General features: G+C 45.8%; 2 protein-coding genes across 7 annotated transcripts in view; one reads left to right on the forward strand and one right to left on the reverse strand.

The window, feature by feature from the left end:
* Window positions 1-461, forward strand: part of COPG2 (COPI coat complex subunit gamma 2) — a 32,802-nt gene extending 32,341 nt beyond the window's left edge. The window contains exon 24 of the mRNA XM_067534994.1: window positions 1-461. Coding sequence (XP_067391095.1) covers window positions 1-131 — 131 coding nt within the window. The 3' untranslated portion in view covers window positions 132-461.
* Window positions 449-22,926, reverse strand: MEST (mesoderm specific transcript). Of its 6 annotated transcripts, none has more exons than XR_010917435.1 (13): window positions 22,859-22,926; window positions 18,669-18,823; window positions 16,504-16,583; window positions 15,090-15,167; window positions 13,915-14,051; window positions 12,521-12,579; window positions 11,641-11,681; window positions 9,988-10,058; window positions 7,424-7,525; window positions 4,982-5,058; window positions 3,541-3,604; window positions 2,125-2,306; window positions 449-753 (listed from the first exon to the last, which is right to left on the reverse strand). XR_010917435.1 is itself a non-coding variant. In XM_067534995.1 (12 exons), the coding sequence occupies exons 2-12, from the start codon at window positions 18,820-18,822 to the stop codon at window positions 2,189-2,191; spliced, it is 981 nt and encodes a 326-aa protein (XP_067391096.1). In that variant the 5' UTR covers window position 18,823; window positions 22,859-22,926; the 3' UTR covers window positions 1,803-2,188. The 6 variants fall into 6 exon arrangements, 3 of the variants coding, with proteins under 3 accessions (XP_067391096.1, XP_067391097.1, XP_067391098.1); XR_010917434.1 differs by having other exon boundaries at window positions 2,059-2,306; XM_067534995.1 differs by lacking the exon at window positions 449-753 and having other exon boundaries at window positions 1,803-2,306.
* Between the last annotated feature and the right edge of the window lie 1,406 nt (window positions 22,927-24,332).

A 24,332-nucleotide genomic window follows, 5' to 3' on the forward strand; every position in this document is an offset into this window, starting at 1 on the left:
GTGTGTACAGAGGGGGCTATGATGTGCTGGTGAGATCCAGGCTGGCATTAGGAGATGGAGTGACCATGCAAGTGACCGTCAGGAGCAAGGATGAAACACCTGCAGATGTCATCTTGGCCTCTGTAGGCTAAGTCAGGTGCTATTTTTAGTACCTGCAGCTGGAAATTTCACCTCAAGGATCTGTCCTCTCTCTCCTTCTGCATGGAGTTTTTATTCATCATTTTGTATGATGTTGCAGACAGTAATGGCAGCTCTGGCTGGTCTCTGTAACATACACTTAATGCTGGATCTTGCCCCCACCCTGGTCATCAGTTATGTTCCTCTCTGACTGACAACTGTGGACGCTTACAGTAGAATGGAAGTTACAAGACTTGGTAGGGGATCAAAACAAACTGGAGTCTGACTTTTGTCAAAACAGATTTTTATTAACAGAAAATAAACATGATCATTCCAGTTTCAAATTGTGGCATTTTAGTTGAATTGTTGCTAATAAAATAGAATCTTTAAAAGTCTTGCCATAGCAACTGAAACAATACTGTACAATCACATGGAGAATTCTGCCTGCTGGGATGACAACTGATGAATCTCAGTTCAGTACAGCACAAGCAGCCCGTAGGGAAAGACCCTTTTTCTTGAGGGGATGCTAGTAACTAGAAATCTGGTCAGTTGCAAAAAGCAGTGGTCCTCAGTCCCCCTACCAGCTTGGCTTTACAATCAGTTTTGTGATGTTTGTCTGTGAAAGCCACACCCCCTCTGTGTTGGAACAAAGAGGTAAAGTTTAGAAGAATGACATCAGTTTTGAACCCTCTCCCCTTTAGCCTACGACTGAGTTAAGTATTAAATGTTAAACACTCTCTTTTAAGGAGAGGCCGTGCAACTCTTCAGGACAGATACTACTTTCCATAGCATGAGGTCACATAAAGCCTCTGTATGCAGCATAGCCAACGCTTCAGGGTTTTTTAAACTGGTTTTTAATACCCTTTATAAATCCCTGTGATGTTAGGTAGTTATTGCTTGGATAGGATTGTTAAGCTAAGACTGCCACTACGTGTACACGACAATTAGAGTCCTCTTGTCTTTCTGCTTCAGGCTGATTCTAGGACTACATGCTACTGTAGCGCTTCAGTATCAATTTAATGTGCACCTTCTTATTGCATTATGCAGCTGAATATTAATAACAGGGGCAGGTGGTTAAGGAAGCTTGTCTTTTAGGACTGTTCCACTGGTGTTTAACTGTATTGGGCAGAGGAGATCCTGGGCCAGTAAAAGCCCTTCTGTAGACAGTTCTTCTAGGATAAATGTTCATATGCCAGTATAACTGTATTCAGATGAAGGGGGTTTTGCTGCCCTAACTACAGCAGGATGGTTAGTGTAGACAAGACAAGTCCTTTGATTAAAGAACCCGGCAGTGATGTCTGACAATTACTAGTTCACATCTTTATAAGGGGTGATATTTGCCCATTCTAAAACTTTTCTCTAGAGTAGCTCAGTTAAATGCATTGTGAGAAGAGAAATATCTACTTGGGTCTTAGGGCTAGTTTACACTAGCCCTACCGTGGCACAACTGCACTGCTGTCACGTGTCTGGTGAAGACTCTGTGCCAAAGGGAGAGAGCTGTGCCATCAGCATAATTACTGAGAGGTGGAAGCTATGGTGGCAGGAGACTCTCCTGCTGACATAGCACTAGTGGGGACAGCACTTAACATGCTCTGAGGGGTGGCTTTTTTTACACCTTAAGTGGTAATATAGACCAGCCCTTCCAGTTCTGGAAACAAGCGAATTGGCATGTGGTTGTGAAAGGGATACTGGCTCCCTGGGATGGCAGGGGGGAAGGAGTCTTGGAAACGCATGATTTGCAGTGCCATCCCTCTCCTCCACATTCTTCCTTACCACTAGTTCCCAGCTGCTCCCTCTGGCCTGGGAAGGTCAGCCCAAGGACAGAACTATGGGGAGTATCCTGAAGCTTCCCTGGGACATGCAAGTTTTCATGCCTCCCTTTAGGCTAATCCTTCCCAGAATTCAAAGGGTTCCTTACATATATGCAGTAGTCTAGCATACCCAAAGATTACTCTACACAGAACAGGGGAGAAGTCATCTCAGGAAATAAAATAGTCTTTCCCTTACACCCTGTCTCATGCTCTGGCTCAGGGGTGTTTACTGTATGAGAGGGAAAGACTCCTGCATCTGCTCAGAAGGAGTTGATGAAGTTCAAGTAGGCATTCAGGAAGCCCATAGGATCTTCAAGCTGGGGATAGTGGCTAATGTGGTCATCCAGAACAGAGACTGTAGACATGGGAAGCACTTTCCTGTTGAAAGAATGAACAACTGTTAACTGCCCCTTCAATACAGAGGCAGGCACCCAATCTGAAGAACAGGAAGGGGAGTAAATGCAGTGTCCCAGCTACATACAAAGTGGAACAGATTGTTTAGCAAAAGTATTTATTTTAACACTCCTCCAGCCATAAGGGGGGAAACAAAGGAGGGGGGGGTGTTAGTGGATTATAGAGTGTTCTAATCAGCCATAAATCTAGTATCTCTGTTCAGTCCATGATTTTTAGCATCTGGCAAAGTTATGAAATTAAGCTCATCTAAGTGTTGGACAGGTCCCCTTTGTGGCTGAGTACAGAGGTCAGATATAGAATGATCACTTTAGGAAAAGTGTTTGTCTTATTTTCCTGTGAGTTCACTCAACACTAGCGATTGATTGGTTTCACCCACATTGTTGCTATTGGAGCATTTAGCACACTGGATGAAGACTAACAGGCATGTGTAAGACCCATGGATCTTAAAGTGTGTTTGGGAGGGGGTGGGGGGGTGTTGATCATTGTAGCAGGGGAGATATGTCTGCAGGTTTTGCAGCTGTAGTGCTGGCAAGGCCCGGTGCTGCTCTCAGTTGGTGTGTCCTAGTCTGAGGGGAGCTTGCTTCTGATGTTTGAAGGCCAGAAGAGTGGGTGCAGGAAATTCTTCAGGATGGGGTTCCCCTCATCTACATGATGTAATTGTTTGATGATACCCTGTATGGATCCCAGTGTGGTGGACTCTCACTCTGTTTAAAGGGACATTCCAACTAAAGCCCTCCATTGCTAGAAACAACCCCAGGAAGAGAGCTGCTCCTCCAATGTATAGCAAAGGTCTCATCTTTCAGGGAGGAGGCTGGAACAATACTAACCCATTAGATCACTTACACATTCAAGATCCTGCGCAGACTATAGTTTGACCCAACCCTCTGCCTGTAACTGAATCCATCTCAGACGGGAACTCATCTCCCTTTGAGAGATTCTGCCAAATTCATTTAAATTCACTTTACAAATTTCAGCAGAGGGAGATTTCCCGTTATTGCTGGTTATTCACTGAACCACTGTCTAACGCTGTCATTTTCAAACAGCTGGTTAGTTAGGATTCTAAACTTACATCATCTTCTAAATGAAGGGTGTTTTGAGAAGTGCTGAGACTACCCCAGCTCCCACTGACTTCAGTGAAGCAGCCCCTGCATCAAAAATCAATCTCCAGCTATGCCTAAACTGTGGCAGTAAGACTTACTTGTAGAGCTGAAGAAACTCTGGATATGGATTCACAGGATCCAGGGGCCCATAGATGAGATGCACTGCAGACGGGAAGAACGCAAACAGCTTCCATCCACAAAGGTGTCCACATTAACAGTAACGAGGGATTCCTCACTTGCGTAAGGGTACAGCCCGTAGCAACTGGATGCAGTTATTGATATAAAGCTCCCCCACCGTAATAGTACTACTACAAACCCCCTACACCCAGCCCAGGCCTGCCGCCCTCAGCCTAGTAAAGTCTTCATTTCCATTTGAAGAGAGATGACCTTGCCCTGAGCAGCTTCAGCTGCCCACCCATAACTGTAAGTGAAACATTTTTTCTCACCAAGGGCAGCTCCCTTATACTTTGCACGGCTTGAGCCCTTTTCCCCCTTGGATCTCAAATCCTCTGAGGTAGGGGGGGTGGGGTTCAGAGAGGTTCTTCATCACCCTCCACCGCAATGGGGCCATCTCACAGGGCTGGTGGGTGACACTGCTGCTGTTTAGCAGAGCGGCCGAAGGCAGGGAATGACAAATCATGGGCAGAATGCAGCGAGAGCGATGGTAATGCTCCTGTTTCTTAGAGTTGGCCTTCCCCCAAAACACATTACGCTCAGCTAAGCAACTGTCTCAGCAAACTCCCTCCTCCCTCTCCCCCTCCCCCTCCCCATGTAACAAGCCTAAACAGATTAAATGACTGACCTCTATTAAAGTCACAGGAAACTCGGGGGATCAGCGGAGCTTCTCCCTATAGGGTCTGCTCAGTCCATTAATAATGAACAGTGGGAAGATGCTTCTCTATCTTCAAGGCAGGTTCCTTTGAAATTAACATCTCCACCCCAAACCGCACCCAATTTTTTCCTGTGGGCCTGAAGAGTCTCCCAAGCTTCAGGAGGGCCTAGGCTTTTCAAGGACAAACACCACTAGGTTTTAGAGATCTACAGTAGGATCCACGGTGCCTCAAAGGAATTAGCTCATACAAGAATTACACTAGCTACAATCCTGCCATTGGCTCTCCACTGTCCTGTGTATCAAGTTCAATCTCCCTATCCTCACAGTCCAGGCTCTATCGCTCCTTCCCCACCCTGAACCAACGCTGCCCCCTCGATGCTCCCTTTGTCCCTTCTTCTACACGACTGGCGACTAAACCACTTCACCAAACCATCCCCATGGCTCATTCAAGTCCCTTCCAAGAACTCACTTCTGCCATTTTGCCACGACATCTACAACTAGCAGTAGACAACATACATATGTCCTGCAAGGAGACAAACGTACACTCTGATGTCCCATGAGACTAAAATCCTGGCTGGTCCCAGTGTGAAAATGGAAAGGTCTTACATCAGTGCTGTGCTTGGAGGCTTGGACTCTGCAGGCCCATTAGACACAGGTCAAGGAATTCCCCCAAACTAAAAACTGAAAGGAAACTATTTCCTACTTACATGGAACAGAGGTGGATGTCAGAGCTCCAACCCAACGGTCTCTGTGCTTCTGTCTTTCATTTATATACTGTAAAATACTAAAGAACAAGTGACTCAGGTGACAGGGCTTGGTCAAACAAAGTGACATTTTAAGCCTACACTTTCAGAAGTGGTCTAACAAGGATTATCAGTAAAGACATGTCCAAGATCATCAGCAGCACACAGAGTCAGACTGGAATCTCTGTCAGTTACCGAGACAGGCTGCTTAAAACAGCAACTGAAGAGCAGTATTTTCCTCTCTCCACTTCTCCCAGTGATTCTGTAGTGCTGGCGAAAGCTGCTGGATTCAGAGGCCTGGAGACTGAAATCATCTTTCCCCAGAACAGGTGCAAGCTTCCTCCACACAGCTCAGAGAGCATGCCTCAGTGCTGGAGAAACCAGCTCTCCGCGCAAGAGGGAACTTCTGTCTCCAGGGCTGCTGCTTCATCCCTGAGCCACCTGTCAAATAATATTCCTAACCAGTTGTGCAATGACTGGCTCGTGGGAGAATCTGAGGCCAGCTGAAGTGTGTCTACTTCTGAAGCAAGAGATAAAGACAATTGCTGGAGACAGGATAGCACGTTAGCAGGCCCCATGCTGTGTTCTTGCATGGCAAATCCTGGGCTCTTAAAGCTGTTCGTTTCCTTGCCAAGATTGCTGCCCAGAGGCTACATAGACTGTAGTAGCTACTTCCTTTTAGCGCAGAAGATGGAAGGCAGCACGTTCCAGGAACTAAGTCATGGGATTGGACCTGGGGCCTTAGTTATACCAACAGTAAATGGGGCTAATGACACCAACCCACCCTGCTGGAATACTTTAGATCTGCATTATGAAAGTGCAAACCTGTTTTTAAACGTATAAGACAACTATTGTATCTGCACATGCAGCTTGCTCACCACTGTGAAGCACATACTCCCTGCTAACTGCCATCCAGGCTGCAGGCTGGGGCAGTAACCGGGCTCACAGCTGTTGGTTACCACCGGACGGCTTTAACAAAAACTAAACTGCCCTATTACAGCCATCAATGCAAAACCAGGACTCCAACGTCTGGAATGAGATCACTCGAGTGGGCTGGCATTCTTGTACTGCCTGAATGGAGGAATGAGTCTGCTGGAAGCTGAGTGGCAGACAATCAGATCTGAAAACTCCGGTGTTCTTATTACAGACAGCACACTGTTCACCTCGGGAGGATATGGTTTCAGTTTACAACAGAGGAGGACACAGTAGTAAGGCACTTTCACAGGGAGAGGGAGTGTGAGAGAGGAAATATAATCACAATATTTGGATCTCACTATCTTACTGTTACAACTTAACTCCAAATACTTCCATACTCCGCCGCTCCGCACAGTGGAAGCCAGCTACACAGAGCCGTGGCCCTCTATCTGAGGGCTGCAGTGCTGTTTATGAGGTCCACAACATTTTTCTACAGGAACTAAAGCTTGCATTTAAAAAAAAAAGTTTCCAGCTGTTTTGGTTGCAGAGACCTTCCAAGCCTGGGTATCTGCACTAGTTAGGTTTACGAAACATGTAGGGCCAGGGAGTGCAAAATTCACGTCGTGATCAGCCAGAACTCACGGAAAGTCCTCAGTGACCGATCAAATACAGGGCAGGAGATATGAATGGGGTTTCCAGGCTATTAACCTGGCTCACAAAACCCACTCTGCTCCCATTCCTGCCTTGTCTGGGCTGAATTGGTCTTAGTAGAGCTGGATAATGCAGCCATCTGGGTCAATCCCAATAATCCTCTTTCACCACCCTCATTTCCTCAGGGCTCATATCCTACTACAAGCAGCCAGATTTACTATAAATGACCAAGTGCAGTATAGCCAGTTACTATTTACTGAAGACAATCTATTTGGGCCATGATTAGCGAGTTAGTCTGGTTCTTCCGTTCTCCAGCAAGCGACACACACGGTGCACCACAGACTAGCAGGGATGGGCAAGGCAGACACCATGACAAAACCATGTTCAGCTGGGAAGGTAAATGTACAATGGACATTGAATCAAAATGCTACAGGAGAGATTTCTGCACTGAATGTCTTGTTAAAATGTTGAATCAAGTTGCATGCTAAAGAGACATTACAGGAATATACTGCAATACACGTGCCAAGTAGGTAGAACATACTTCAAGTATCCCTAAGCCTCTGACTGCCAGAAGCAGCAACTGGACGACAGGGGCGGGATCACTCGGTAATTGCTGTTTTGTTTATTCCCATTAAGCATCTGACCATGACTGCTGTCGGAAGACAGGACACTGGGTTAGATGGACCATTGGTCTGACTTAGTATGGCCATTCTTGTGTTCTTATGCAACCTGGCAGCTCTCTGCAGACCACCAGTAAGTGCTACATGGATCTGAGTTTGGAAATACAGGGACAAGCTGGCATGAGACTTCAACAGACAAAGAAATTAGAGAGCAACATACCTGTCAACAACAAGATTTCCATCATTTGTCCGGACTGCTGTCCACATGTCCCAATACTCCGCCTCTGAAGGCTGCGTATATGGACCAAAGACTGCCCCAAGCCTGAAAAAAAATTCAGAGTGGCATGAGGATTTTTACAGCACAGCATCCCCTCCTGGGATAAACACAGGAGATGAAGCAACTTAATACCAGTCACAAAAACTAGTTTGAGGGCAAAAGTGTCAAATGATTATAAGATCCATTTGTAAAATACACAACCTTGAAGCACCCCGAATTACCCAAATTAAAGGGACAGTGTCAAATTTAGCAGTGATCCCAAAGTAAGGAGCCTTGTAAAGAAGGAAAGGTGTTTCATAGCATCTGTTATGAACAGAAATATTTATCTTAATTTCAATTAATTATTTGTGGGAGGGGACAGGAATTTCTGTTGTTGTTGTTCCACAGGCAGTGCTGGAAAACCAACAGTAGTATGGTGCTCGTGTGAAAACCAACAGTGGATCTCGGATATCCGTGCTGGGAGTTGGGGGAATCTCATTTGTTTAGGTCACATCTGAAAAACCTCAACCTAGTAAACTGCATGGGACCCACCACAGAAAGGGGGCATCTGAAGTCAAATCCCAGTGGGATCAAGTGGATCTAAACGTTCTGAACCCAGGGTGAAATCCTGGCCCTAATGAAGTCAATAGCAAAACTTCCATTGACTTCAGGAAGGTGAGGGTTTCACCCCTAATGCTTAAACTAGAAGTCTGTGTGGCTACAGATGAGGAAATCATGGGTCTTCCTCTCTACTTTTCCTGTCCCAAGTCCTGACTGGTGTGTCTTTAAAAGAGTTATATTCTTTGTTTGCAAGCAGCACCTTTAAGAATCATAGAAATGAAGGGCTGGAAGGGACATTGAAAGGTCACCTACTGCAGCCTCCTGCAGTGAGGCAGGACCAAGTAAACCTAGAGCATCCCTAACATACGATACTCCTGTCAACGCACCCTAAAATGATATGAGTTTTTTGCAACTGCATCATATTGTTGACTCATTCAGTTTGTGATGAACTAAAACCCATAGATATTTTTAGCAGTATTACTATCTGGACAGTTATTCCCTATTTTGTAGTTGTGCGTTTGATTTTTCCTTCCTGCTTTACATTTATTGTTATTGATTTTCATCTTGTTGATTTTAGACCAATTCTCCAATTTGTCAAGGTCGTTTTGAAGTCTAATACTGTCCTCGAAAGTGCTTGCAACCCCTCCCAGCTCAGTGTCAGCTGCACATTTTATAAGTATATTTTCCACTCCATGAACTAAGTCATCAATGAAAATATTGAATAGTACTGGACCCCGATAGTACCCCATTAGATATATCCCCCCCAGTCTGACAGTAAGCTTTTGATAATGACTCTGAATACAGTTGTTCAACCAGTTTTGCGCCCAGTTTATAGTAATTGCATCTAGACCACATCTTCCTAGCTTCCCTGGGACAAGGTCATGGGACCAAGTACAAGGCACCAGGTCAGAAAGGGGAACAGGTCATTTAGACATTAACAGTGCTTCTAAGCCTGGCTTGTGAAGCCTAACCAAAAGAAGGCTGAGGGGAGATATGACTGTTCTCTATAAACACATCAGAGGGATAAACACCAGGGAGGGGCAGGAGTTATTTAAGTTCAGCGCCAATGTGGACACAAGAACTAATGGCTATAAACTGGCCATCAGGAAGTTTAGACTTGAAATTAGATAAAAGTTTCTAACCATCAGGGGAGTGAAGTTCTGGAACAGCCTTCCAAGGGCAGCAGTGGGGCAAGAAACCTAGCTGGCTTCAAGACTGAGCTTGATAAGTTTATGGAGGGGATGGTATGATGGGACGGCCTAGCGTGACAATTGACTGATCTTTGATTACTAGCGGTAAATATGCCCAATGGCCTGTGATGGGATGTTTAATGGGATGGGTTCTGAGGTACGACAGAGAATTCTTTCTGGTCTGGCTGGCGAGTCTTGCCCACATGCTCAGGGTTTAACTGATCGCCATATTTGGGGTCGGGAAGGAATTTTCCCATAGTGCAGATTGACATAGGCCCTGGAGGGGTTCGCCTTCCTCTGTAGCATGGGGTATGTTGCTGGTGGATTCTCTGTACCTCGAAGTCTTTAAATCATTATTTGAGGACTTCAATAACTCAATCTGAGGTTATGCGTCTATTACAGGAGTGGGTGGGTGAAGTTGTGGCCTGTTTTGTGCAGGTCAGACTAGATGATCATAATAATCTTTTCTGACCTTATTGTCTATGAGTCTATGTGAAGTCTGTCTCAACTTCAGAATATCTTCAGCATAATATGGTACATCTGCCTACCACCTTTGAACTGGATGGAACTACAAGTGAGTTACTGTCCTCTACTGGATGGAACATGCTCACGTGTGAGAACAAGAAGCCATCTAGTGACTATAGTCTAGCGAGGAGACATGACTTAGTACTTTTCCACAAGTAAGTGTTTCATGGGTTATACTCCTACCTCGTCTATTCATCTGTCACAACAGGGTTGTCCCCTACAATGTGTGCAGCATTCAGAACACCAACTCACCCTCTTGAGAAGAAGTAGTAGTTCATTAGCCGGGTGATGACAGGGGACAGTAGGCCACCATCCTTGAGAATCTTTGGCAGAAGAAAGGATAAAAATACTACTCAATACCATATAGACAGGAACAACTCCTTGCTTGTTCAGAGGGCCTCTCCTATGGAGCTACCAGGCCACCATAACCCAGCATTGTACAGAATAGTCTTTTCTCCACAATCACTGAAGTAAATCCATTATTACCACTAGATTTTTCAAAGTTATTAACATACTGCACCAAAGCAGCTTCAGCCACTGATCTTTTTAAGCCACACGAACTTCAGATCAAAGACACTAAGACCAAGACTTGAGAAAATGACTAGCCACCGAATAACCAGAAGCCACTAAGATTTTTTTTTTGTTTGGAGAAGGTGTCAGGGAAGCATAGGCAGCCTTGCTGGAATGTGCAGCTCACCTGTCACTAATGAGAATGGGAAAGGTGCTGGGATTCCTACCAGAGGCTCCATCTTTCACATCAGCATTTGAACAGTAGGTGTCTGATAAATCTGAATCCCTTTCCCCTTCCAAGTCCCTCCCTTATTATTGTATGGAGAAGGAGCATTTCCGTTCCGTTCCCAGACTCCCACCCCAGAACCTGCTAGTTACTGCAGAGTGAAGGTGTCCACTATTTTTACCTCTCCCCCTGCTGTCTGGCTGTTACAACAGGGAGTACATCTGTTTCTCTAACCTTTCCTCCAGCCTCATTTTTGGGTCCTCAGTGAATTCCACTGCCAGCCTCTGCTGCTGCTCACAGCTTTGCAAAAGCAACAGCAGCATGAAACTGACCTGATTTCTATCAGTTTCCTAAAGTGTGGTGCCCAAAACTTGACACAATGGCTTCCCAATAACAGCAGTGAAAGTTGGCATGGTTCTGCTCAGTCTTCATGATGAGCAGCAGCAGAAACACAAGAACAGACTGTAACCTGACTTGGGTAAACAGCACTGGATCAGCTAGCACTGATTCCTATTTGGAAGGTATGTTCGCACCCCTGAGGGCTAGTAGGTCTTGGAGATGCCGCGCACACTTTTGGTGCATAAGACTTCTTTTAAATGGAAGCTTAGTTTAAACTGCAACTCTGTTCAGCAGGTTAGAACATGCAGCAAAGGATGCCTTTTCCAAATGAAGTGATGGGGTGAATTTGGTCAGGCAGCATGTAATTATCCAAACTGGAGCAGGATGACAGGGTTAACAAACCTGCTTTTATGAAAGGCACTGGGGGATCTTTGAGATCTTGACCAGTTGTGGCCATCAGTTTTCTGACTCATCTGAAATACTGCTTCTCCAGCAGCACAGCAGCCACCGCCACCAGATGAGACCACTGGCTCTGGGCAGTCAGAGGGAAAAGCACCCTCAGTTCCTGCACAACCTCATTGTTTCTAATAGCTATTCCACCCGAACACGCACCAGGTGGTTCAGTGAAACAGAATATTTAACAACTCTTGTTCTCTGAATAACTTAACTGCACCTAAACATTTACAGGCAGTAATTTAAAGTAAGCCAACAAATGTACAGTAGCTGAAAAAGAAAGATACATTCTAGGACAAAAAAAATGGCATGCCTAGAAGCTTTATTCTTGATACTTGAATCAAGATTTCATAAAACTAGAGACCTAAGCAGCTCACCTTCTGAGTGAACCGGGGGTAATGAGTTTCTGGGAAAATACCTGAAAGTGTTTCAGAAAAGAGACATTGCAGTTACAGTTTTGCTCTGATATTTCCTAGACTCCCTCTTCTGCCCTCCCCCCACCTGCACAGCCTCAGTGAATGCGGTTGCTGACAGCCAGATACCAATATCTTGAATGGGAATGGTGAGTCTTTTTTTTTTTTTTTTTAAAAGGCCTCTCAATAGAATTTATTTTTGTGCATGGCAGAGCGGAGGAGATGCCACTGTTAGAGTACAAATGTCATCACGGCACTGAATCAATCAGATCAGGACAGGCTCCTACTTTGAGAAAGAGTGGCCAAAAACCAAGTAATTAAGAAGGGAAGAAATTCTTACTCAGTGGCCTCACCATTCCTAAATATACCACAGTAAAGACCGTCTGCCCTGACAGGCTGCATTCACGGGATTAGACAATCGGCTACTATGAAACAACTGAGGGAGAAGTATCTGTGGTCCAATTTAATCAGCCTTCCTGTGTTCCAAACCCGCCTTCCCCTCCCTCTCCCCTACTTCAGAGTGAATTTTAGTGCTGTGAAAGGTGCTGCACCGACAGCCCCGAAGACTGAAGCCTTCCACTAATCTGTAGACAAGAGAGAGAGCAACGAAAGCTTCCCCATACTGCTCCACCAGTGTGCCTCACCCTGCCCTGGACGGACCCACTCTACAGGTAAGAGGGGAGTTCACTCTCTATTACCCATTCACGCCTTGGCACTGTGATGAGACTACCAACAAAGAGGGCAGTTAGCCCCACTGGTGACATAGGCACCGAGCAGAGAGAAGTGGACCGAGACCCACCAATTCATTTCACATAGATAATGTTACTCTAAGAAAAACAGTTACCTCCATTAGATAAACAGAGGCTATTGATCATGACACATCCAGTTTTATTGTGTTCATACCTGGAGGCAGAGAACAAAAGACAAGGCTGAATTAAACTGAAGCGATTCTCAGGCAATTCCAAGAAGTGACTGACTAACAGTCTCCAGGACTATCACTATTTATGAAAACATAATCCAGGAGGCAAAGTAACCCATGAGCCGTGATTTCAAAAGTAGAGTAGGAACAGTGTCAAAGTACCCACTACTGCTCTCCTTCACTGCACAACTCATTCACATGGCAATAATCAGAGCAAACAGGACTTTCTCTAATGCATGCTTTATGAAACAGTCTCAGCAACCTTGAGGAAAAGCCTCTCCCCCTGGATCTCATGAGGGATACAGAAAATAGGCACACTAGATTTGCATTACCGGATGTTACATTTGCTGAATAAATTTGAACTAGTTAAAGTCAGCTGTGCTTGGCACCCGCCCTAACCCACTCATGACATTAACTGGTTATAATTGGGAGCAACATGCTAAGTTCTTTGTACTTAGTAAGCAATAAATAATGTTAAAAATCTTCTTAAAAGCCAATACAATGCACACATTTATACATCTGACATGTACCCATTAGCTAGAAATTCTTCACCACCACATGTTAAGGAGTTCTGTGTAGAAGTTTGCACTTTGCAGCACTTCCCAACTACAGAGAGCCTGATCCAGTGATTAGAACAAGGGACGCACATTAAGAAATCTAGGTACTGACTCTTCTTCTACCAGTGACTTGCCCTCAGACAAATCCCTCAGCCACTCTTTGGTTCAATTTCCCCCATCTATAAAATGGGCATTCTCCGCTCCCTCCCTCACAGGGGGTCTGCAAGGCCAAGTCCTTAATGTTTGCCATGTACTCTGAGATGAGAAGGTTAAAGGCAAAGTATCATCAGCTGCTGATAAAAAAAGTGGGGAAAAAAGTGTTAACCTAGGCAGAGTCCTTCCATCTCTGAATAACCATCCCATGTGGTTTCACACAGACCCTGGTCAAGGGTGACAGATGATGCTCTTGGCTTGTAAAGTTTTGCCTTGTTCAATCTTCATATCCTTGACAAGCCTCAAGGGCAAAGAAAATTGTTGTGCATCTAGTTTTGGAGTTGGCTAGACAAGACTCCTCCACTGTATCTGTGTACGCAGCTCCCATTGAAGTCAATGGTGGTGGCATATCAGCTTCCCTCCATCTATCTACCTAGGTTCTTATACTACTACATCCCTCAGCATGGTATCCCACTGCCGACTCCTGCCGTCACCCTCAATCTCAGGCATAGGATGGGGAAAGAGGGGACGTTGCTTTTATTTTGCTTCAGGGAATTAAACCTTAGGAGGATGACGAAGAACATTCAGAGCTTTAGTGCTTCCAGTGACCTGTGGAGCAGTTCCTGTGCAACTGTGTCTCCATAGTCATGAGATAGGAGGTTGATCCTCTGATTTCGGAGACCCAGGTGTCCCAGCAGCCCCTCAACGATGTTGGCCTGCTCAAAAATGGAATAGCGATGGGGCCTCTGTTTTAAAAACAAAGCAACAGAGCACTCCAGTGAGAACAATGTCATACACGTCTTTCCAGTTAGTTACACAGAACTGGAATATCACCATGCAGGTTCTTCTGAAAAGCCCACCTGGCAGTTCCAGTCCAACCAACTTCAATACCTGGAGACACCTAAATACAAGTGTTCATGGACAAATGCAGAAGCACGGTACAAGCCCACGACTGACAGCCAACAACTCAGATTCTAGTCCAGGCTCCTGCTGATTTACTGTGTGACCTTGGGCAAGTCGTTTTACCACCACGTGCCTCAGTTTCCCCATCTGTAAAGTGGAGATAATGAAACTCACCTCACAGAGGGTCTGTGATGATTAGCTAGTGTGTTTAAAGCTCTTTGAAAATGAAGAGCTAAGTACTATCAAACTAACTCAGTGATTTATTTGCAAGATTACAACTATACTAGCGTAACCACAACCTAGTAACCCTTAGCCAGCTTTTTAACTGCTTCAGAGCTGCCTAACGTGGCAAGTGAAGCAAAACTGTTCTACAGAGGTGAGCCAACATTCCAATGGAGTGTGGTCACTTTAGAGAACACTGCGTCATGTCCCATTTCTGATGTTTGATTCTGACACCAATCGCATTCTAACAATTGTATTTTTATTTCTGTCATAGAAAAAGATTAGGGACACAGTGAGTGAGGTAATAGCTTTTATTGAACCAACTTCCGTTGGTGAAAGACAAGTTTTCATGTGTACAGAGAGCTCTTAAACTTGAAAGCTTGTCTTTCTCACCAACAGAAGTTGGACCATAAAAGATATTATCTCACCCACCTTGTGTCTCCAATATCCTGGGACCAACATAGTTATAACAACACTGCATCTTGAAAAAAATGTAAATAGATAAAGACAGAAAGCAAACTGGGACATGAACAGATTTAATCAAAATCCATAGTAAATAAAATCCATCTTTCTAGGCATGTGCATGTGTGATGCCACTGGTCTGAATACACTTAGGTCATGCAATTCCTTTTCCAAAAGGATCTGTCAGGATCACTTACAGGCTTGTCACTAAAACCGAATCCTACAAAATCCAGAGCAATCACCCTGTGAAATCGCTCGGTCAGCCCTTCCCAAATCTGTAAGAGAAAGAGAGGAAATCATAAGAGCAGCTACGCTCATGTCTCCGTAGCCTACTCACCAAGATGGATAGTTCTACATTGTAATTTCTTAAAGCTCTTCCCAGACACCCACGCTGCAAATATAAATTGAACTGCAGTAGATTTGAGTTATCATGATAACCAGTACATTCATGAAAGCAAAAGCTAACAACTCTTCTAAAGCCTTATTTCCCCCATGCACCATAGTGGGGTTTCTCTCTGCAAAGGCGACATTGGTTCCGAGGTTCCCCTCTGGTTTGCATTTCTATCCAACATAAGACCCAGTTCTGTAGCTATATCCTCCGGCCAGGTGTACTGTATGGGAATTGCCATCAGAACCTGTCAAATGACACCATGATCATTCAACAGGGAAGTCCCCCCTTCTCCTCCATTACAAGGATGGTGCCCCTGTTCCCAAAAAATGTAAATATTCAAAAGGACTCATATTTGGAGAGGACAGCTGTTCCTCCCAGTCAGAGGTCTTTATACAGTTATTTTTAAAAGAAATAGACCAATATTCACATAGGTCAATTGGGAGAAGCTGCCCCCATCATCTTGGAATCACTGTGTAGCTAGAGATGATTTTTGTTCCCCTTGGAGCTTACAAAATCCAGCATCTGGTCCCAGGAATGCCACACTTCTTACCACCAAACTTCATAGCACTGGAAACTGACACCGTGCTTTACAAGTATAATGACAAGTTTCTTGCCCCAGAGAACACCCAACCAAAATGATCATAGGATAAAATCTTAGAAGAGGAAGGACTGAGGGATTAATAATGAGCAGAAGGGATGGCTTGAAGGTGAGTCTGAAGGAGAGAACTGAAGGGGGGATGGGATACTCGGCAAACGAGAACGGAGTGTTCCAGGCACACGGGGCAGCATTAAAGAAGGCATGAAAAAGTGTAAGATGAAGGAGGGATGAGGAGAGAGAACTGGGAAGAATTCAGGGAGGGGAAGGGACAGCAGAAACATAGGAAGGAGGAAATAAGGTTATATGTAGGTCTTGTAGGGGATGACTTGGCCACACTTTTAAAACAAATTGTGCCAAGTTTCAACCAAGAGCAAAAATCTCTGGTGCTCATAAGTTGGCTATGATAAAAAATAGTGAAGTGGGCGGGGGGGAAACGAAACAAGAATGCTGCCACAAATTAGGGAAGCCCTGTTATTCATTGATCTCTCCTCCATGATTCACCAGATAGACAGGCTCATTTACTCCTTCCTTCCCCTGGAAACCAGAGGGGAATCCTCTAGGAAGTGAGAATCACCGATTTTACTCACACAGTCCACACTCTGTGCTTGCTTGGTCCTCTCACCTTGTACCAATCATAGCTGGAAGTTGGGAAGCCGTGTAAGAGAACCACAATATCAGAATTGCCGAGCGCCCCTGATGAATCTGAGGAGAGAACAAGACATCAGCAAGGCGCACTGCCACTCCAAGGACACTTTATCTTTAGTCTTTAAAATAGCTGTACAGGATAAAGTATCAGGGGCCCACCACCAACATCAACCAGGCTCCCGATAAGAGTCTTGTTGGTTTCTGAACACTAAAAAAACAAAAACAAAACATCAGATATCTCCAGCCACAAAGGCCCCTTCACAGTAACCATTCTTAGAACCTAACACACAAAATAAAACCCAGAGACTTCGCCTTTCGGAGACTTCTCAGCTTGCACAAAAACCTGTTACTAGGGCTTTTGTTCCTTAAACACTGGACAGAGGCCCCTCTCAGAGGAGAGAGTTTACATTGTTGGTGTAACGGCACCATGTGGAGGCTCTCAACATTAGGCTATCAAACCAATCTAGGTACACAGCAACTTGGGAGCAATGAGAGTGACCTCACATTTACATAGCACCTTTCATTCTGAATGATCCCGGAGCACAACATACATTTTAAACAATTAGGGAAACTAGGAATCAGACATTCCAATGCAGCCATCTCTGGGGCAAAATATGACAGCTGTTTCACAGCACACAGCAGCAGGTTTAGGACAGGACGTGAAAAAAATACTTCTCCCAACTGAAACTGTGGTCCCGGGAAGACCTGGGGAATAAGTATATTGTGTGCATCTGTACTGAAAACTGGAATTTGGCCACATCACAGGAGGTAACACCCAGCTCTTGAGAAGCGATTTGTGGGATCTTAGGACATCAGTTTTATTTCTCATACTAAATGACAGCAACTCCAGCTACACAGTGCTGACTAACACCAAATGCCCAGAAAGGCAAGTGTGCTATTTGAATAAACCCACCACTTCCAGTTCCTGCAGGACCCAGCTGTTCCTGAGACATGTCTGCTGCAATTACAGTCCCAACTTAGTTTATTAAATATGAGGGGATAAAAGCACAGGATTGTTTAGCTGCAGACACAAGTTACATATTTTGAACTGGGATTTTTTTCCAGCAGAGCTTAATCATGGCTCCAAAAATCTCTCTGAGCACAAAAAGTGCAGGCAATGTGCCACTCTGTCTAAAAGCCCGCGTAGCAGGGGTTCTCAACTTTTTCTTACTATTATCCTGCCCTCAGCTACCCATAACCAGGCTATCAGATGCACCCAGAACCCTTAGCATCTGCTCCCACAGGACCTAAAGGGGGGAGTAACTAGATCTTGTCACACTTCACAAAGCCCAACCTGCTTGTGGCCTTTAGGAACTACCACAATATAAATGTTTAATAATGATACTCACCCTGGTCCTAGATCCATTGGTCCATTCCCCCAGAAGTTAATTAACTGACCTACATTTGCCACTTAATTTAAGGACAGCTCCATTTCAGTCTAGTGTGGAGAGAATACACCTGAAAAGCTAGGCAAGGACTCCCCTCATCCTCTATTCAATCATTGCCATAGCGCCAATCTCATTTTAGCTCCCCTCTCACAATGGATTGGCACCTGCATGTCCCTTTAGGCCATACCCCTGTACAAATGTTCCCATCACATCTGCTTCTGTCCATCCTGTCTCCGGTCAGTCTATCCTTCTCCATGCCCCACTTTTATTTTTCTCTGTATTTATTTTAAACCTTTCTGTTCTTCTCATTTTCTTTATTTTTTGCTCCCCATCTCCCAGCGGCTATGTTCTCCCTGATTCTCAAGCTCTTTCCCAGCACGCCTTTGTCCTCACTCCCCCCTAAATTCCTCAGTGTCTCCCTCCCTCACCGTTCTTCTCTATGTATGTCTTGAAGGGGATCTCCACTCTGTGCCAGGCCACTAGCTTCCGTATGTTTCTTCCCCACCTTTCCTCCTAGTGCTTTCAAGGCTTCTCTCTAGCATTGCCCAGTTGCACAGACTGGAGAGAGAAGCAGTTTGTAGCACCCCGTGGAGGAGGGCAGTGAAGGCCCAGCAGCTGCAGCTAGGCATTTCTCATTCACAGTGCAGAGGTCTGCCTGCTAGTCTGGCACCCGCAGGCTGAGGACCAGAGGATCACCTCAGTGCCGCAGAAAGCTCCATGATGCAGTGGATACACAGCTCCTCTGTCACCTCACCTCTGTAAAAGATGTTCTGGTTCTTGTACATGAAGTACCTTCCTGACGACCTCCATGAGCGAAGGGCCGGGGACAGCTTAGGAGGAGGGATGTGCAGGTAGACAGCAAAGAGCGGTACAATCAGCAGCCCCACCTGAATCCACCACTCTTTCATCCTGCAGGGGAAAACAAACGCAGAATGAGCAAACACAGCACGTTCGGCCCATCTGAAAGACTGCACAGTTGCATCAAGCCTCCTGGGTCTGCCTCATTGTGACACACTCCATTGGTTTAGTCTGAAAGCTCTGATTACCCAACGTTCAACAGGAAAGTGATCTTCAAACCACATCTTTCCATCAGGGTCTGTTTTTCGCCTTCTCAAGATACCAAGCCATACTAGTCTTGAAACCTTTCCTTCTGCTGTTGTTAAAACTGAAGCTTCCACAAAACTACAAGTAAGGGCATCACAACTCAAACCAAAACTAAGCAGGTTTGTAATAACCACAAGGCCAGACTGTGGCATTGGTTATACAGTTATACAGAGTTTATACAGTCCTTTTACTGATCAGTAATGCAGTTCTGTACTTCACAGGATTTTCACATCCATGAAGTGATAAAAATTCACCAATTCATCAGTAGCCTTCTTTATGCTAGAAGATTTTGCTGTGGCAAATGCGTACTGTGTGAGACAAAGTATAAAGGGCACTGTGGCATGTAAAGGGTTACTGCCTATCTGGGTAGCGCTATAAAAGTAAAGGGGAAGCTAGGACAAAGGTGGTTATTATAGGGAAGATAACGTGTATTTATGTGCTACTGACGGCATGCCCCTATATTTTACACAGTATCTGCCACTTTATAAAGTTCACAATTTAACAAATGTTTGGTACGATCTCTCTCTAATTGTGGATTGTTACTATGATAAACCCCTGCTTTAGGGAGCTGTACTGGGAAGTGCAAGATAAGTACCCACGATGCACTGTTACTGCAGTGATCACAAAGAGCCCTGTGCTAGACAAAGCAAGAAGGTTCACAATGGCTGGAGTGGTTAACTAGATACTGCACGGTTACAAGTTACAAGACGCTGAATCATTTGTAAATTGTATTGTGTAATCTTCTAGCACACCCAAGTTTATTTTAACCTCCCACACCAACAATTCTTGTGTGTCACTACTACAATAGATTTGTAATGCATATAGGGAGGTTGGCTATCTAGATTGTTTGCTGATATCAAAATAAGATTTCTCCAGACTAAATAAATAGCATATGGGCCTACTAATCAAGTGGTGATATAATCCACTCCTACAGAAAATCTGAGTCTGGGTCAAATCCTGAAAGTCACACTCAACACTGAGGGTATTGAAGAAATGGGCCTTCATTCTCAAGCAACCCCTTACGACCAATACTGTCAGCTACTTACAGTGTCAGCCTGGACTCACTAGCATTTTTCAGGAAGTTTCCCACAGCTGAACTAACACCAATGCAATCCACCAGTGCAATGGCTTGAGATTTCCCATAAATGCTAATGCAGATGCAGGCTACGTTGCCAATTCAAATCCAGCTCAGGTTGGCAACAATTAAAAGCCATCATTTGTTGCCCGACTGATATTCTTTCGGGCATTTACATTATCCTCATCTCTGTGCTTTATATCTCAGGTAACCGATGTGAAATGAGTTTGGTGCATCAGTCCAGTTCCTAATGGTCAAATGTCCACATAACATCACCACCTTACAACATCCACCAACCAGGTAAGTGCCAATCTTAGCCTAGAGACCAGGGACTCAATGGGCCATAGAGATTACTTTGTCCCATAATCATTGGTGCCTCCAAATCACATGTTTGAGGCACACACGTGGGATGGTGCTGGGCAAGCTTGCACCACAACTGTACTTATTCTGGGGATAGAGAAAAGACTGCCAGGACTGTCAAGCCATCAGCTTCCCCAAGCATTTAATTCACACACTAGGCTGTGAATCATTCAATTTTGTCAGTTACTCAAATCTCTGCATTTCTGATTATTCTCAAATCAATGGGAATTTTATTTCAATAGGAGCAGCATTACACTCTTTGTACCATCATCTATATTGTGTTTTGTATATTTGCAGAAATTCTATAGATATCCCTTGAAATTATGTATATGCTTTGGAATTTTAACAAATGGAAAGTGCCATTAATGAATTTTATCCCTATGTCTGCCTCCAGCCAGCACTGGCATGAGAACTAAACAAAATTCACACATACACACCACTTAATGAAAATCCTCTTAATCATGTCACTCACAAAGGTGCTGAGCCCCATCCTCAGTTTTGGATTTCACCCAGACAGCACACCGAAACACAGAAAAGAAATGCACCAAGAACAATTGTTGTTCTGACTAGCAACACCTTTTGCTATTCTAGTTTTGCTGCTTACCAGTTCACCCACATTGTCAATGGACCTCAGCCCTGACCTGCACCAGCCACTGTTATTTCAGTCCTGAATCCACACTCACGCACCTCAGTCCTAATCTGAAGCACTTGATGTTATTCCAAATCCTGACCACCCCCCACCAAGCTTTGCCAATGTACTTAAATCCAGAGTGATTTGCAGTATCTCCTGTTATTCCAGTCCAGCTTCATACACAACTCTACCAGGGCACGTCAACAATGATCAGATAGCAGCCCCTGCTATTCATACCTGGGATCTCACATATACAGTTCTTCCAAAGCATCTCAATGTTGACCTGCAATATCCCTTGTTATTTCATTTTTATTACTGCACAGCCTAGCAACTGCCATTGTGAAATAAAGCAAGCAAACAACTGCAGGTGTAGGGCTTGCAACAGGACTTTCCCCTACAGGCTTTCTGGGATCATGGGAGTTTTGCAGAAGCTTCCTTTGCACCATTCATGTGCATTTAAGTGTAAAGCAAAACGGGCTGTTTTCTATCACTTAAGACTGCCCAAAGTGCAGCACATCAAATACGGGACACAAAGGGAAATGTAATTTTGCTCTTTTTATTTAAACCATCAACAAAATGCTAAAACTAGTCAGTATTGTTATGTTGCTGGTCTACTGAGCAAAAGAAAATCATCCCTATGTAAGGTTGTATCACCAAACAGAACAATAAATTGCTTACATCTATTTAAAATAATCCATTGGATTATTTTAAAGCGAACAGTACAGTATCAAATTACTCCTCAAAAATGACTAACAAATTTCTGTAGGCTGCTTTTTCTTATGGCAGAAGTTAGGGTTGTAAATTTTAAGCTCTGAAAGACTATAGTCACAATGATATCTAAATTTCGTTATGCCCACACGTTCTCGTATACTGTCAGCCACAGCACCCTCAGCCCCCAGCACGAGTCTTGGCCTTTCATGATGTTCCTCTGTCACATGCGTTCAGCAGAGTCTACACAAGTGTCTTAAAAATGCGAACAAGCAGCATCAATAGTGAATTTTACACAGACCCCAAAGCAGAGCCGCCCAGAGTCAGAGAGGCCACCAGAGAGAGCCCCAGGCTGCGGGAGTCCCTTAGTGAAGTGTGACCGTGCAATGACAGCATTAACTAACGACTAGTCCCCGGTCCCCAGTCCTCCGCGCGGAGGGCTTCATGACACGTCCCAGCAGATAATTCTCTGCAAGGAGAAGGGCTCAGCATTGAGTCAGTGAGGAAAACAAAACGCTGGGAGAACAGTTCGGGATGCAGCAACGCCTCACCCACCACACCAGGGCCCCACCCCCACCTCTGGGGCAGGGGCACAGACCCCCATGCATCCCCTCCAGAGGACACAGCCCCCTCCACAGGGGCAGAGCATCTCCCCCAGCCCCATATCCTGCCCCTTCTAGGAAGCAGCACGCCCCCTCCAGCTTCCACGTCCCCTTCCCAAGGGGCACAGCCCCCCCATCGCCTCCAGGGGGCACAGCCCCACCTCCACAGGAGCAGAGCATCTCCCCCAGCCCCATATCCCCTTCACAGGGGGCACAGCCCCGCCCCCATCGCCTCCAGGGGGCACAGCCCCACCCCCACTGGGGCAGAGCATCTCCCCCAGCCCCATATCCCCTTCACAGGGGGCACAGCCCCACCCCCTCAGTAAACACAAAACCCCGCCCCCCGGGCGGCGCCCCCCAGTCGCCCCGCCCCAGGACACAGCCCCTCCCCCCCAGGTGGGCGGAGCCTCGTTCCCGCTGCGGGGCTCCTGAGCGGGCGCGCGCCCCTCACCGCTGGCCGTTACCTGGGCTCAGGGGTGGGGGCGGCACGCGCGCTCCATGCTGCTCGCGGGACGGGCTGGGAGCCGGAGTGCGCAGGCGCGACCCCAGATCCGGCAGCCGGTTTGTTCCATAGAGCCTCCCCGGCATGGCTAGAAAGTCCCATAACCAAAGCCAGGCGCCAGCGACACCCGGTGGGGGGTGGGGGTGCTGCGCGGGCTTCTGCGTCTCTGATTGCAAGAGGCGCCAGGCAGCGTCCTCCGATGCAGCTGGTAATAAACAGCTGTTTGTCCTGGGAATGTGCGCTGCGGGTGCGGGTACAGCTCCTCGCGCTGGGCCCGCAGACCTTTTTCTGCATCTCTCTCCTGCTGCAGGTCTTTGCACTAGGCCTGCAATCCTTTGCATGCATCCCTTAGAAGCTGCCGTTTTTTGCACTGGGCCTGCTGACATCCCTCCTTGGCTGTAGTTCTTGGAATGGAGCGTGCAGACATCTCTCCACGGTTGCAGGTCTTTGTGCGTGTTGTGCAGTAGCAATTTCTTTGTACTAGGCATACAGGCTTTTTCATGCATTCTGCGGCCGCTGCAGCTCTTTGCATGAGCAAGCCAGCCTTTGCACGAACTGTCTGCTGCTGCAGCTCTTTCCATTGGGAATGCAGTTAATTTTTGTTCCGCAGGTACCATGAATTCAGCTATCTGCACTATGTATACATACTGTTTGGAGAGATTGGGGACAAACTCAACAGTATTGCAAACAAGGACTGCACTGAAGTCGTAGGGAATCTTCTTGTCCCTGACGTTAGTGGGAGTAACATCATCAGGCTGTAAAGACTTATTTTCCAACATTTTCTTTCTAAAACTATATTATAGTATCAGAGGTGTCTGAAGGAATGTGGCCTGACCACAACGTCTAAAAACATGTGCATCTTCCTGCTGGCAACAGCTTTCTGCACTTGGGAATGCAGGCTGCAGCTGCTGCTCTGTGTCCTAGGCGTAGAATCATAGGAACATAGGACAGAAAGAGACCTTGATAGGTCTTCTGATCCCATCCTCTGCACTGTGGCAGGACTAAGTGTTGTCTAGACCAGTGTTTTTCAACCTGGGTGGTGGGTCACATAAAGGGTTTGGGAGGGGGTCACAACAGCTCGGGCTGTCAGCCCCGGGCAGCGGGGCTCCATCTCAGGCTTCAGCCCTGCACAGTGGGGCTGGGAAGGGAGCACCATTCTCACCCCCTGACTCCCCACAGAAGGCTACCCAGCCTGTGGATCAATGTTAACTGCTGGCTCCACCCCCAGAGACCATCACTTGCGCCTTCCCTTGGGACCCACTTCTTACATTTTGCCCTGGGCTCTCTGTTGCTTCCTCTCCAGGCAGTGCTGATGTTCTTCGCAGCTAGCAAATTGTACTGTATGCACACTTTTCAGCGAGGTCTTCTTGTGCAACAGATACATTTTTAAAGGGAGCTCGACCAAGTACTTCACAGAATGAAGGAGTGAAGAATGT

Source organism: Emydura macquarii, unplaced genomic scaffold (genome assembly GCF_026122565.2).
Source record: "Emydura macquarii macquarii isolate MOO-44397 ecotype Brisbane River unplaced genomic scaffold, CSIRO-AGI_Emac_v2 contig_3470, whole genome shotgun sequence".
Classification (NCBI taxonomy): Eukaryota; Metazoa; Chordata; order Testudines; family Chelidae; genus Emydura; species Emydura macquarii.